This window comes from Lates calcarifer, linkage group LG17, assembly GCF_001640805.2.
Source record: "Lates calcarifer isolate ASB-BC8 linkage group LG17, TLL_Latcal_v3, whole genome shotgun sequence".
NCBI classification, from domain to species: domain Eukaryota; kingdom Metazoa; phylum Chordata; class Actinopteri; family Centropomidae; genus Lates; species Lates calcarifer.
In genome coordinates this window covers 10,040,250-10,052,172 of record NC_066849.1, presented here as the reverse complement: position 1 = coordinate 10,052,172, position 11,923 = coordinate 10,040,250, and the positions used below count along the sequence as shown (strand labels likewise).

General features: G+C 41.0%; 1 protein-coding gene across 2 annotated transcripts in view; it reads left to right on the top strand.

Annotated features, from left to right (window-relative positions):
• The first annotated feature begins 5,664 nt into the window (after positions 1–5,664).
• The window catches only part of ssbp4 (single stranded DNA binding protein 4), an 83,523-nt gene continuing 77,264 nt past the window's right edge, over positions 5,665–11,923 (top strand). For both annotated transcript variants that reach the window (XM_018667380.1, XM_018667381.2), the window contains exon 1: positions 5,665–5,846. In XM_018667380.1, the coding sequence (XP_018522896.1) occupies positions 5,791–5,846 (56 nt within the window). In that variant the 5' untranslated portion in view covers positions 5,665–5,790. The remainder of the gene's footprint in view (positions 5,847–11,923) is intronic.

The window sequence follows — 11,923 nt, the reverse complement described above, 5'->3', positions numbered from 1 at the left end:
GGAGGCACACAGATAGATGGACAGACTGCACAGCAGATAGACAGACAGGTTCATATTTGGGATAAAAGAGTGCTTGAAGTTATGTAAGCAGGGGCTTACAGCCTCAAAAATCTTTCAGCAGCAGTAGATGTTTATCCAGGCTATGCTGTGCAGAGGGATATAACTGTTTACTGTTGCATGCAATTCCCTACATTCCCATTGTTTTTCAGTGGTCTTTGTTGAAATATGTAATTGTTGTGGTCAAAAAATACCTGATGATGACGAAACCTAGCAACAAACCAAAACTTATTTGTTTGTGGAGGCTTCAATTTAAGACCCTGGTTTCTATTCATTGATGGACTGACAACCAAGGGCTGTATATATGTTTCCTATTAACAATGGCAGAATGATTTATCGATCAATGTTTCTCTTCAGTCTCCTGTGTAAATTTTACACTTACATGAAATACAGGATTAACATCAATGATTTTGCCACATGAGTATGCGGCTGCCCCATTGTCTCCTATTCACTCTGCCGCATGCACACACATGAACCTCCTCCAACCTGTTGGCCCAGTCAGTGACGTACGGAGGGTAAAATCTGAGAGGAACCAGCCTCCTTTCATAGATGTTGACCGTAATGTATGTAAAAGCACCATCTCTCTTCTATAAGTCAATGATGTCAGGGAGGAACAGAGGAAAGATGGACTGGAGAGTGAAGGAGGGTAGAAGAGGCGGATCAAGGGGCCGATGCGAGTCAAGGCTGACTCATAGGGATCGCAGGGCGGAGGTTTCACTGCTGCCTTGTGTTTGGTTGTTTTGGGGTTGTGTGTTTCTCTTTTTACTGGCCCTGGGGATGCTCCTTCACCACACACACACACATACATACATAAAAACTCTCTCTCTCACACACACATATAAACATTACCTACACATGCACACATTCAGGCTCTGGGGACACCTCCTGAGGCAGGTGCAGAGAAATGGGCAGAGAAAGGCGTCCATTCGCTCTGCGCTGAATTATTCAACCTGTGATTAATTATAATTTGGCCTCACAAAGGCAGGGGCTGGGGGAATTCCTCTGTCGGTCTGGACTGCAACTTATTGTGTTTTTCTTTCCTGTGCAGGCCGATGTTGGGGTGGAGCAGAGAGACCTAACAGGGGTAGTGGATGCCTGCACGTCTAATGTGGACTGTGCACTGCTGGGGCTGTTGCATAACATGAAGGGAAGGAGTGCACTCTGCAGACTGGAACAGAGCAACAAGAGTTTAACACACATTTCAGGGTAAAGAAAGTCAATGTGGCCAGGGATTGCTTAGTGGTTCCTGGCTTTGCAACTACATCGTTTGCCAGTGAATGAAGGGCCACCCAAAAGAGAAGAAGAGAGAGAGAGAAGCAGGAATAAACTGCTCTAGTTTAGCTCAAGATTCCTCCCAAAATTGAATCAGGTTGTCAAAATAATATCCTGTAATCATATCTCTCACATTAATTCCTTTGTAAAATTGATCTTGTTTAAATAAATCCAAGTGAAAGATATCCTCTTACAAGGTGTATCACTGGAAATTAGGCTGTGTTACAGTCATTACACGTCATCACTATTATTACTTTTAACCTTTGATGTCAAACATCTGTTACTTTATCGGATGGATTAACAGTTTTTAAATTTCACCTCAAACCTATGGTGGGATGCCAGTGTGAAAATGTATAATTTTTTAAAGCATCTTCTGTTGCAAAATCTTCTAAGCACATTCTTTTAGCACATTTTCATTATACTTAACTGTACAGTGACAATAAAGCCTATTTTATTCTATTCTATTTGGCCTTTTCTGAGACAAATAACATGCCAGACAAACATCAAGTATATCAAAATGTTGAAGTAATACAATGTATACACTGAAGCTCTTGAAAATATGTGACCATCTCCTTATTTTGGTGTGCATGGCACTCATGATGATTCTATGTTTTCTAATCATTAAGTGTCAGAAATTACTATCTGGTGTGTGCAATATAAAAGTGCCACTGATCAACACAACATGAAAAATAGATGTAATCAATGAAAATGAGAACTCTTCAGATCTGGTTTCTGCCGTGTGCCTCCTTCCAGTAGCCTGCACAGTATCCTACACTGATCTCTGTGAGCGGTAAACTCACCTGATAAGTCAGTAAACTATAGGATATTAAAAGTTAAACATCACAAGCACATCCTGCCTTTAGGCCTAACTGACAAAAAAGCCACACAAATGTGTCTTACTTTAAGGACCAGACAGCTAATCATAGATGCTATTATATGAGCTGGTCACATTCGATGATATGGAACGACCAGTGTGCCACCGCCCTACAGCTGTTTTGTAATTGGAGTCGAAGGTGTAAGAGTGGCAGGGAAAGTGGGTTTGCCCTCGGGTCACTGGGGTGTCAGAGCTGGAATGAGTAATAATAACCGATCCCCTTTTAGCTAACGAGAAATCAGCTAAAGATCTCATAAGGGCTGTGGCTTTGTGTGAGATGTAAAATGTACAGTAATAGCTGGGCTCCAACTGCGGGGCGATCGCTCTCTGTGCAGAACAGTGAGTATGACTTGGCACTGGAGACTGCTGCTTAAGCCTCCCCTGTGATAGCTAAAAACGCCCTTGATTAACTCATCGCTTCTTGTTCTGCAGCCAACCTGTTCATTTTTGATTGTTCAATAATCAGAATAACCAAAGGTCATGTGTCCTTTACTGCTTGGAAAGCTGATTCAGTGAAGTAAATCTCAGAGCTGTTTGTGTTTTGCGCTGTACTTTGACCCAGAATACAACAACCATTACATAAATAATAGTGAATAAAAATGTGCATAACCCCTAACCTCAGATAGTGGTTATCATCAGACAAACACCCACCAGGATAAATAAAAATCAATAAGGTTTTCAGAAAACCAGCGTTACTTAAAGGCCCATTCCTCACACCAGTTTGACAGTACGTCCACCAGTGATGAGTATTATAAACATTTCTCAAGCGGTTTCAAGTGTCTTCCCCTTTAACATTAAGCACAGGTCAAGAGTTGGTGAAAAGGAATTTTCCTGTGTCCTATGACCTGTGGAGACGACCTGCATTAAGATCAGGGTCTGAGCCACGTGTGTAATATGAATTGTTTGTAAGAAGAAAACATGTCACCCTGCCTGACCCATGTTACATTCCCATATGTCCTGTGGTAAGGTCTTGACGCAGGGTTATCAAGGGTCATCGGGTCCAAAACGGATAGCCCCTGTGTTGGAAAACACAGTGTTGTCCAGGCGTAAACTATAACTAAGTTCATTTTCATACAATACTGAATGAAATTTGTTTTTATGGGAAAGTAATAAAGGAAGTAACATTACACAACAAGCTGTCCTAATCTACAGAAGTAATGGATGAGACTAATGAAACCATAGAAAGCATGGTATAATAAAGCACCACATGCAGTTCACCACAATATAAAACAACTTACAACAGGAAACAGTGTGGGTCTGTTTGCCTCCATATTATTATTGCAAAGTTTACTATACTATTAGCACAGACAAAAATAGTAAACGGTAAAAGAAATCAGTATGTTTTATTAATGACAATAAATCATTAAACGATGAATATCTGTTGCTATGGTTACAAACAGTTTAATGTATGCTTTATGTAGAACAGTAGTTAAATAGACCCAAAAGGTGTGTTCAGATTCAGGTGAGTTTTAGAAGCGGATATGATTACTTAACAGGCGTGTATGTGCTCTGATGTGCTAATTAAGGTGAAATGTGCAGACTGTATGTGTGTGAAACACATGTGCACACGTTAAAAATGTGCTCGCTGATGGCCTAATCTCTCCAGTTCATAAGAGATAAGTAGAAAAAGAGAAAGGTCTGGGAGAGAGGATTGGTCAAAGGCTGAACTGTGGCACAAACACAGCACAGGAGCACTTTGCACTCATCAAATGATTCCTGTAGGTTGCTAGCTAGCTATTGTAACATCTATACAGTAGATACATTGTCTATTCTTGGCACATAAAAAATATCACCCACATACAAGAATTCATGTTGGAAATAATGCCAGTGTTTTCTTTTTTTCTTTTTACGATATCTGTATATTGGAACTGTATTTAAAACAGTTGTTATGGAAAGTTAACAATGGTAAACATATGGTTTCAGAAACCAAAAGTCCTTCAGTCTGTGACAGCTCAACCTCCATATCCTGCATCCTGAAAGTCAAATGCACAGCCCATCTATCTACTACTACCCTGACTCTCTCACCTTTACATCCTGGGACACTCTGCTTCCTGCAGTGGCTGCGAATGTTGCCACCGAATGTAAAATGTAAAGTTTAGAGTCGTCTGATATTACAGTTTTTCACAGCTGCTAACACGCGTTTCTCAACACCGAGCTCATTTTTTTCAAAACTCTTCACACAGTCAGCACAACAGCAGAGAGTGTGGGCTAAACTGTGGATCACTTTTCACTGCTTTGACACAAAATGCATTCAGTGACCACATCTTTCAAATTTAATGAACTGTTTTCTCACTCAAACTCAACCACAGACAAAAACTCTGTATTTTACACTCCATTTTGCACGTTTACATTTAGTTTGAAACATATCAGAAACTTGCTGTAAATTAGACTGACGTTTGCTACATTCTGCTTTATTTACAACTAAAAACAAATGAAAAATAACTAAAAGTGCAGAAGCACCTAACTGGGACCTAAAAATGTTGAGCACCAATTTTCGTTCCAGATTTGTGCCAGGTGAGGAAAGGGGGCAGGTGAGGCCGAAGCCACAACATTTTGTAATTAGTGGTTGACATCCCATCCCAGGCTGGTGTCACTTTTCCTTTATCCTTACTCTCCATTTCTCGACCCCACGGAGGAATTCCTCTCCTCATGGAGGTGAAAAGTACAGCACATGGAGAAAAAATACTTTATCTTCAGGCAGGAATCACCTTCAGACGTGTCCTTTTTGACACGACTAATTACTGATGTATTTCCTGTGGTCATTTCATAATAAAAAAAGAATTTGTTCATAGATGTAGCAACATATAACACTTTTTGAGCTCACAGAGGTGCAGTATTTATTGGAAAAGCATCACAAAGTAACAATAGATAGTAACATATAGATACAGATACAGTACTTCCTCCCATAGGTGACAGTGTGTTATGTGAAAAATGACAGTGGTGTCCTCATTAGTGTGGATGAAACTCCCCAAATCAGAACGGAGTCAAACTCCTGTTGAAATTTCTTTTTAGGGGAAAAACAACATAACAACTATTACCAGGCTTCCGAAAGGATCTGGCCCGAAGAGCAGGGCCCGTACCCGGCAAGCCTTACCCCGTAACAACCCCCCTTCTCTCCTCATGTTTCTGAGGTCAGTAAACAAGAAGTGTGTGTTTCCCTTTAAGGAGCCCCCACCGTTTGCACAGCAGAGGGAGGAGGAGCGGGCCTGCGGAACAGCGGCTGAGGAGGGAAAAAAAAAAAATCCAACAGAGGACGGTTTCAAGTCCCCCCAATAGAAACTGTGCCTGATTTGTGGCCAATGTTGGAGATGTAAAAAAAAAAAAAAAAGAGAGAGAGAGAGAGAGAGAGAGAGAGAGAGAGGAGAAAGAGAGGAGGGAGGGAGGGAGAGGAGAGAGAAGGAGGAGGAGGGAGGGGGGGAGGAGGAGGAGGAGGAGGAGAAGGGGGGAGGGAGGGAGGGGGAGGGTTGGGGAGGGGTGGAGGGGGGGAGGAAAAACACTAAAGGGGTAGCTATGGAGATGGAGCGTTTTCCTGGCTGCTTTCTTTGACAGGTGTTGAGTGGGGCAAAAGTCTTAAAACAGAATCCAGCATGTACGCCAAAGGTAAAGGAGCTGTCGTCCCTTCCGATAGCCAAGCGAGAGAAAAGTAAGTGAAATCCCGCCGCTATATGTAAAGACTTTTTACCTGCTTATCATGCGGGCGAGGGGGGCAGAGGAGGGGAGTCAACTTTCTAAACTAGGTACTGTAATTTAAAAGGAGTGTACTGTACTAAAAGTGCGCTCCTCCGTGCGGTTCCCCCCTCCCCTCCGACCACCTTAGAGGTGCGTCTCTTAAACTTTTTTCCCCTTAATTTTTTTTTTACCTCTTGTTTGCACTTTTTTTTTTGCACGGGATATTTACTAATACCGTGTATTTGTGCAAAGCGCGCACACCTCGGCTGTAACTTAGCGCAAACCTATTTTGTGGAGAGCAACAATGTATTTTTGTGTGTGATACGCTGTAGTAAAACTGCACGCTCCTATCTGCATTTAAAGTATCATTTCGGGTAAAACATGTTCCTGTGGGGTGTCTGCTGCGAGCTCGTCCCTGTGCGGACGAAGGCTGTTCGTCTCTCGTCGTAAACTTTAAGGAGATGAAGCTGCCGGATGGTTGAATTATTTGGTGTATGTGTTTTGTTTTTAGCAATAGAAACGCGGGCAGCTTTGCTCGGGATGTTAAGGTTTTATTTTTGAGGCGGTACGCCGGGTTCGCGGTCAAACCCTGGCGATGAGGAGGAAAAGTTTTGTCCCATTCGGCAGTCGTGCAGCGGTGGTAAACTTTTTAGCATCCACTCATATGAGGGAGAGTCATGCTGCCGCGAACGTTAAGCTGTAATTATTACAAAAGCAGACTTTTATTATAAGACCGATGGATGAATGTAGGGGTCGCGTGTAATTATTGGTGGTTATTGTGTCTGGAAATGTGGCAAAATCACTGTGTGCTGCTTCTTTTTAAATACGATTTTTTAGACGAATATGCTGTTGGCGTTTAATGTAGTTTTTTCACGTATAAGCATCGTTGGTGACTGCATGCATTCTCGCTTTTTAATAAAACGTAAAAAGCCAATGTAACTTCTAAATGTCACAGTCCCTCACAGGCTGAAGGCTGCACTGCTTCTCCTGCCTGCTCTTTATTTCGATGCTGCTCAGAATATTTCAGTGTGGGGACCATTCAGAAAGAGCTGGACCTCCTTTGCATCCCAGCACTTTAGATCAGTACAGTCTTTTATCATCATTAGCTATTTTTAAGCTCTAAACAGTCTGAGGTTAGAGGAGTTGAGTAGGAATCCCTGCTGGGATGCAACTGTAATCTAAAAAACACTGTCAAGTCCTGGGAGGCTGTGCTGCTACACAGCACCTCATACATCTGTAATAGAGACAAAATTTCTTTAGAGACTCTCTTGTATTTTTTTGATGCATTGCCATGTCATATTCAATTGATTAAGCTTTCTAGAGATGTTGCTTTCTTATGTGCTTAGTGTAAGCTTCCTCGAGTACGACTTTGTGCATGTCTGGTGCCACCAGCGTTTAATTTCACCCTGAATTCACATCAGTCTATTGGAAAATTGAGCAGCTGTGTGTGTGTGTGTGTGTTTGAGTCTGCGTTGAGGTGGAGGAGTGAATCCTAAATGGAAACAGTCCCATGTGGCTTTAGGCAGAGTGACCTTTGAACTGGCATATGATGCTTTAATATTGCATATGGAGCTGGGAGCAGACGTTAGAGGCTGTGTTTGCACCTGTTTGTGTGCCCTAGCTTCATCACGTTGTTTACAATACACTGGGAGCAGTGGATAATTTAAATGCTGTGTTTTTAGACAGTTTTTAGTTGCACTTGCTTGTTCAGCGACTGTGGATTATGTTCCATGTGTTATTGGGAGTGAAATCAGTGCAGAGGCAGCATGTATTTCAAATGATAGTGTAGGAGGAGGATTAATAATTTAACTCATAAGAAGTACAAGTCTTTGGAGAACTGGAAATTATGAATGCTTCCATGTTAAGGCTGCTCGTGAAGAACAGAAATCTCAAATTTGTTTATTTGAGTGTGTTTGTTTGCATTTATTTCCACCCCTCATTTATCAGAACCTTCAGTGAACAGTAAATATAATCTTTATTTAAACCTATTAAGTTTAGTTTGTGTGTATATCTGTGTGTGTGTGCGTGTGTGTGTCACAGGCCTGTAGTCATTGTCCAGACATAATGGGTGACGCTTGCCCTCTCCCCTCACCTGTCTTGTCACCCTAACCTGCCCCGCAGGGCCAACACATGTTTCCTTGTAAATGTGGAGTTCACAACAGCTGCCTCAGTGCACCACTGAATTAGCTCATATTCATATTTACATATTCATATGGGTCTTTACATATTCAGATATTGAAAAGAGGGCGCCCTGGATGAACTTGTATCTGACTAAGGCAGACTCAGTTATCACAGCTGCAGCTCTTGCTTAGAGGATTGATAACCAAGTCATATACTTACTCAATAGAATAAACTATAAATTAATAATACTAACTCCATCTATCTATTTCTCTCTTGGTTTCATAGAGTAAGCTTGGACTCAGTTCTGGTTAGCTGTTCAAAATACAAAGAGAGAATTAAAAATACTTACATCACTGTACATCCGCTCTAATCACATAAATAAGTGATTATTCTCCCTGTGTTCCACACAGTACTTTTATTCCACGGCCTGTTTCTTCAATGAGACGAAGTCACACTGTACTGCAGTTAGATTAGATGTATAAAACTTGTTGAAGTAGAAACTAATAAACTAGAGAGAAATGTTATTTGTCCTTGGCAGTGTTTTCCTTGCGTAGTTGAAAGCAGTCAGATAATACAAGGGTGTGGGCACAACATGTGAAGTTACACTGGACCATTTGGCACAACACAGAAGAAGTTGCAAGGAGAAATATTTATTAATGATTGTATTTCGCTTTTTTTTTTAATGAACTGCCTCCTTATGTAGTTCCTGTAAGAGTGTTATTTTGACAGTGTTGTCTCATAAAAAAATCACATTCATATATGTACCATATTTCAAAAAGAGAGGGCCTGCAGATTTTCCCTAACACCACACTTATTTGGTTTTGTTAGCAGTCTGTGAGTGATGGCCAGCTGCTCAGGCTTTTCAGGGAAAATGTGGATTAAACTCACCCTCGAAGTTTTGAAGCAGCCAAAAGAAACAGTACCTTCATTATTATTTTTTACTACATTGTCTCTATTTACTATTTTTTGTAGCTCCTGCTATTGCAGTCCTTCCCATAATGCCATAGGAAACGATGCTTTCTTTATTTCAGGTAGGACTTGTTAGTTTTGGTACAGCTTGTGTCTTGATGCATGAAACCTGGTGTATACAGGTGTGCAGTGGTAGGCTCTGAAACCCAACAAAGGCCCCTCTATAGTACAGCATGTCCTCCTGTGTTTATAGCACTGAACACTTCAGTTAGCAGCCACCTGAATAATATACAGTAGTCCTCAGGTTCAGTATACAAAATGTTCCAATATTCTAGCTCGTGTGTGTTTAAGTGTGTTTATGATACTGCACAAAGCTGTTTGTATAGTGTGTGTTTTTATTTCCTTTAAAGCCTTGAAACCAAGGCTTGAATCCATCCTGTTTGTTCAGAAATACAACATAAAACTATCACATGTACTGTACATTTCACACTTAATGTGGATTCCTCCACACACCCAAAGCCTCACCATACAAGTAGAATTGAGCTGCCTGATCTCGTTGTCTTGAGATCACAGGTACCAAGCATTAGGAGAAAGTGAGTGTTATTTGCACATCCTTGAGAAGTATTGTTGTGATAAGACATTTGGTAAATAGAAAACATGCTAATAATAATGATAAAGGTAGAGGAAGAACAGGTGCCCTTGTGACCAAAAATTAATGTTTTTATTTTTCAGTGTTCAATTCAACTTGAACAGGGGTAACACAGAAGCCTCAATATTAATGTCATTATTTAGTAACTGGAACCTCTTTGAAATGTGCACTGATGAATCTGGCTTCTTAATTAAAGGTGCCATTCATAGAAATATTTCATAGTATGATCAAACATCTCATTTTTTAAAAGCACGTCCTTAGTTTCCTAAAGGATTCTGCTCCCTGCATTTGTTTTCTAAACCTCTCTGTTTGTTTACAGACATTTTTTGTAAGATTTCAAGTATTTGTGGATTTGTTTGGGGAAAGAACTTCAAGTGTAAAGTTAATCAGTTTGTTTTGAACATGGGGTTCTTTACATTCTCCGCTCCTCCTCTGGCTCCTCCCATGTATTTACATGCTGTTTAATGGGGATCTTCAGGTCTGAATGCATGGTTTTGATTCTACACAGATGGCTCTGCCATCTGCATTTTAGCCTTTTGAGGGAAGCATAAAGAGCTGCGCACTAACATAGGCAGAAACACTGCACTAAAAGTAAAGAAACCCTTGATTTACCCTCGGCACCCTTTGGCTGACTGTGCTTTCATTCAGATATGTCAACAGTCAATTAATGCTGCCTTTCGTCAGCTGCTTTGGGTGCATCCGCACAAATTTGTTAGTTTTCTCACTAAAAATAAAGGAGACAGTATAAATATTGAGGCTACGTGCCTGAGGTTGTTAATCAGTTTGGCAAAACAGAGGAGAAGTGTGTATGTCTTTTGTCAGAATACAGAGCACAGTATGTGTCTGAACAGACAACAGATAAAAAAAGATGGCACATGTTCCTAAATATAAAGTCTTTCTGACATAGAAAACAAGTGATTCTTTCTTAAGTTTGGACTAATTTTCTTGGTAAGTTACATCATTGTTGTTCTCATTAACTGTGATGGGAGGAGACTGCGGTGATAACAAAACTATGTCAGCTATGTCAATATAATCTCTTATCACAAATCAGTATAAATCTCTCTCCTCTGCCTCTTTCACTTGAAAAATGTATTTGTGATTAACTTCTGAGAAATGAACAAGTTATCAGGCAGTCAGACTGTGAGGCTAGAGGACGTTTACAGCTGTCAATAGGTAACGTCACAGAGTGAGCGAGGAGTGTACTGTAAGCGTACATTTCTGTGTGGGTACATGTGTGCAAGGATGTGTGTTTGTGTGTGGATTAACCCATGGCTAAAGCCATGCGCATTTACACGCTTATAGTCACTGATTTGTTTTGACAAAGGAACTGCCATAACAAAGCCAAGCAAATATAAACAGTGTGTGCAGTGGGAATAAGCTTCAGTGAAACAGCTTCACAGTATCACAGGTGTCTCAAACATGCATCCAACCTCTCATTCACCTTCAAGTGATACAGCACTACATTCACACCTGTTCACCTCCACAGAGTCAGATCTATACCACTTTTAAGATGTCTATCAATATTTAATATTTATGAAATAATATTTTGTGTTTTTATTCATTTACACTTTGTGTTACATTGAGAATGCAATGAATCTATAAACTATGCATGTTATATATCTTTATTCTTTTCTGAAAGACATATACTGTATACAAAAGCAGACGCAGTGACGGGCACTGCTTAATCCTCCTTCATCACTTCCTCCGTGCGTACCTTACCTCACCCTGCCCCTGCTCTCACTGCTGAATTATTGAAACGAAGACATGAAAGTTAATTTGCTAACTGTCTGTGCTTTAGCTGGCTAAACTCAGCTGAGAGGCCCTTGTCTCTGGAGGCGAGAGAGGGAAAGGGAAGGCTGGATGGGGCAGCCCGGGGCTAAATGTCAGGTGTGTTTCCTGGGGACGAGGCAGTGGGAGAGATCTCCTTGATGTGTGGACATGGAGCAAAGTACTAGTTAGGCCACAAGAGGTTAGGGCCAGGAGAGGAAAGAAGATTAGAAATGGTGTTGTAGGGTTTTTTTTTTTTTTTGCCTCAGCTCCTCCAAGCTGGAAAACTCTTGCAAATGATCTTGTAGCTTAAGAGAAGGAGCGTGAGAAACAGACAACAGATGCTCTGCTCTGCTTTGTGGTTATGTCAGTGTAAACACACACCAGCTTTATATCATGAGCCTTGATACCCAGTCAGCAGTCAAAGCAAAGGTCAAACGTTCCTCCTCCCACTCAAACTGATCTCCTGCTTCTCATCATGCAATTTGCTTCAGCACACTTTATTGTTAGATTTCATTTGTGGACGTTTTCAGCCCAGAAAGGAGAGAGTGAAACGATGTAGGAGAGGAAACGTGAGATGTGAATCCGACTGCGTGTGGTTGTGG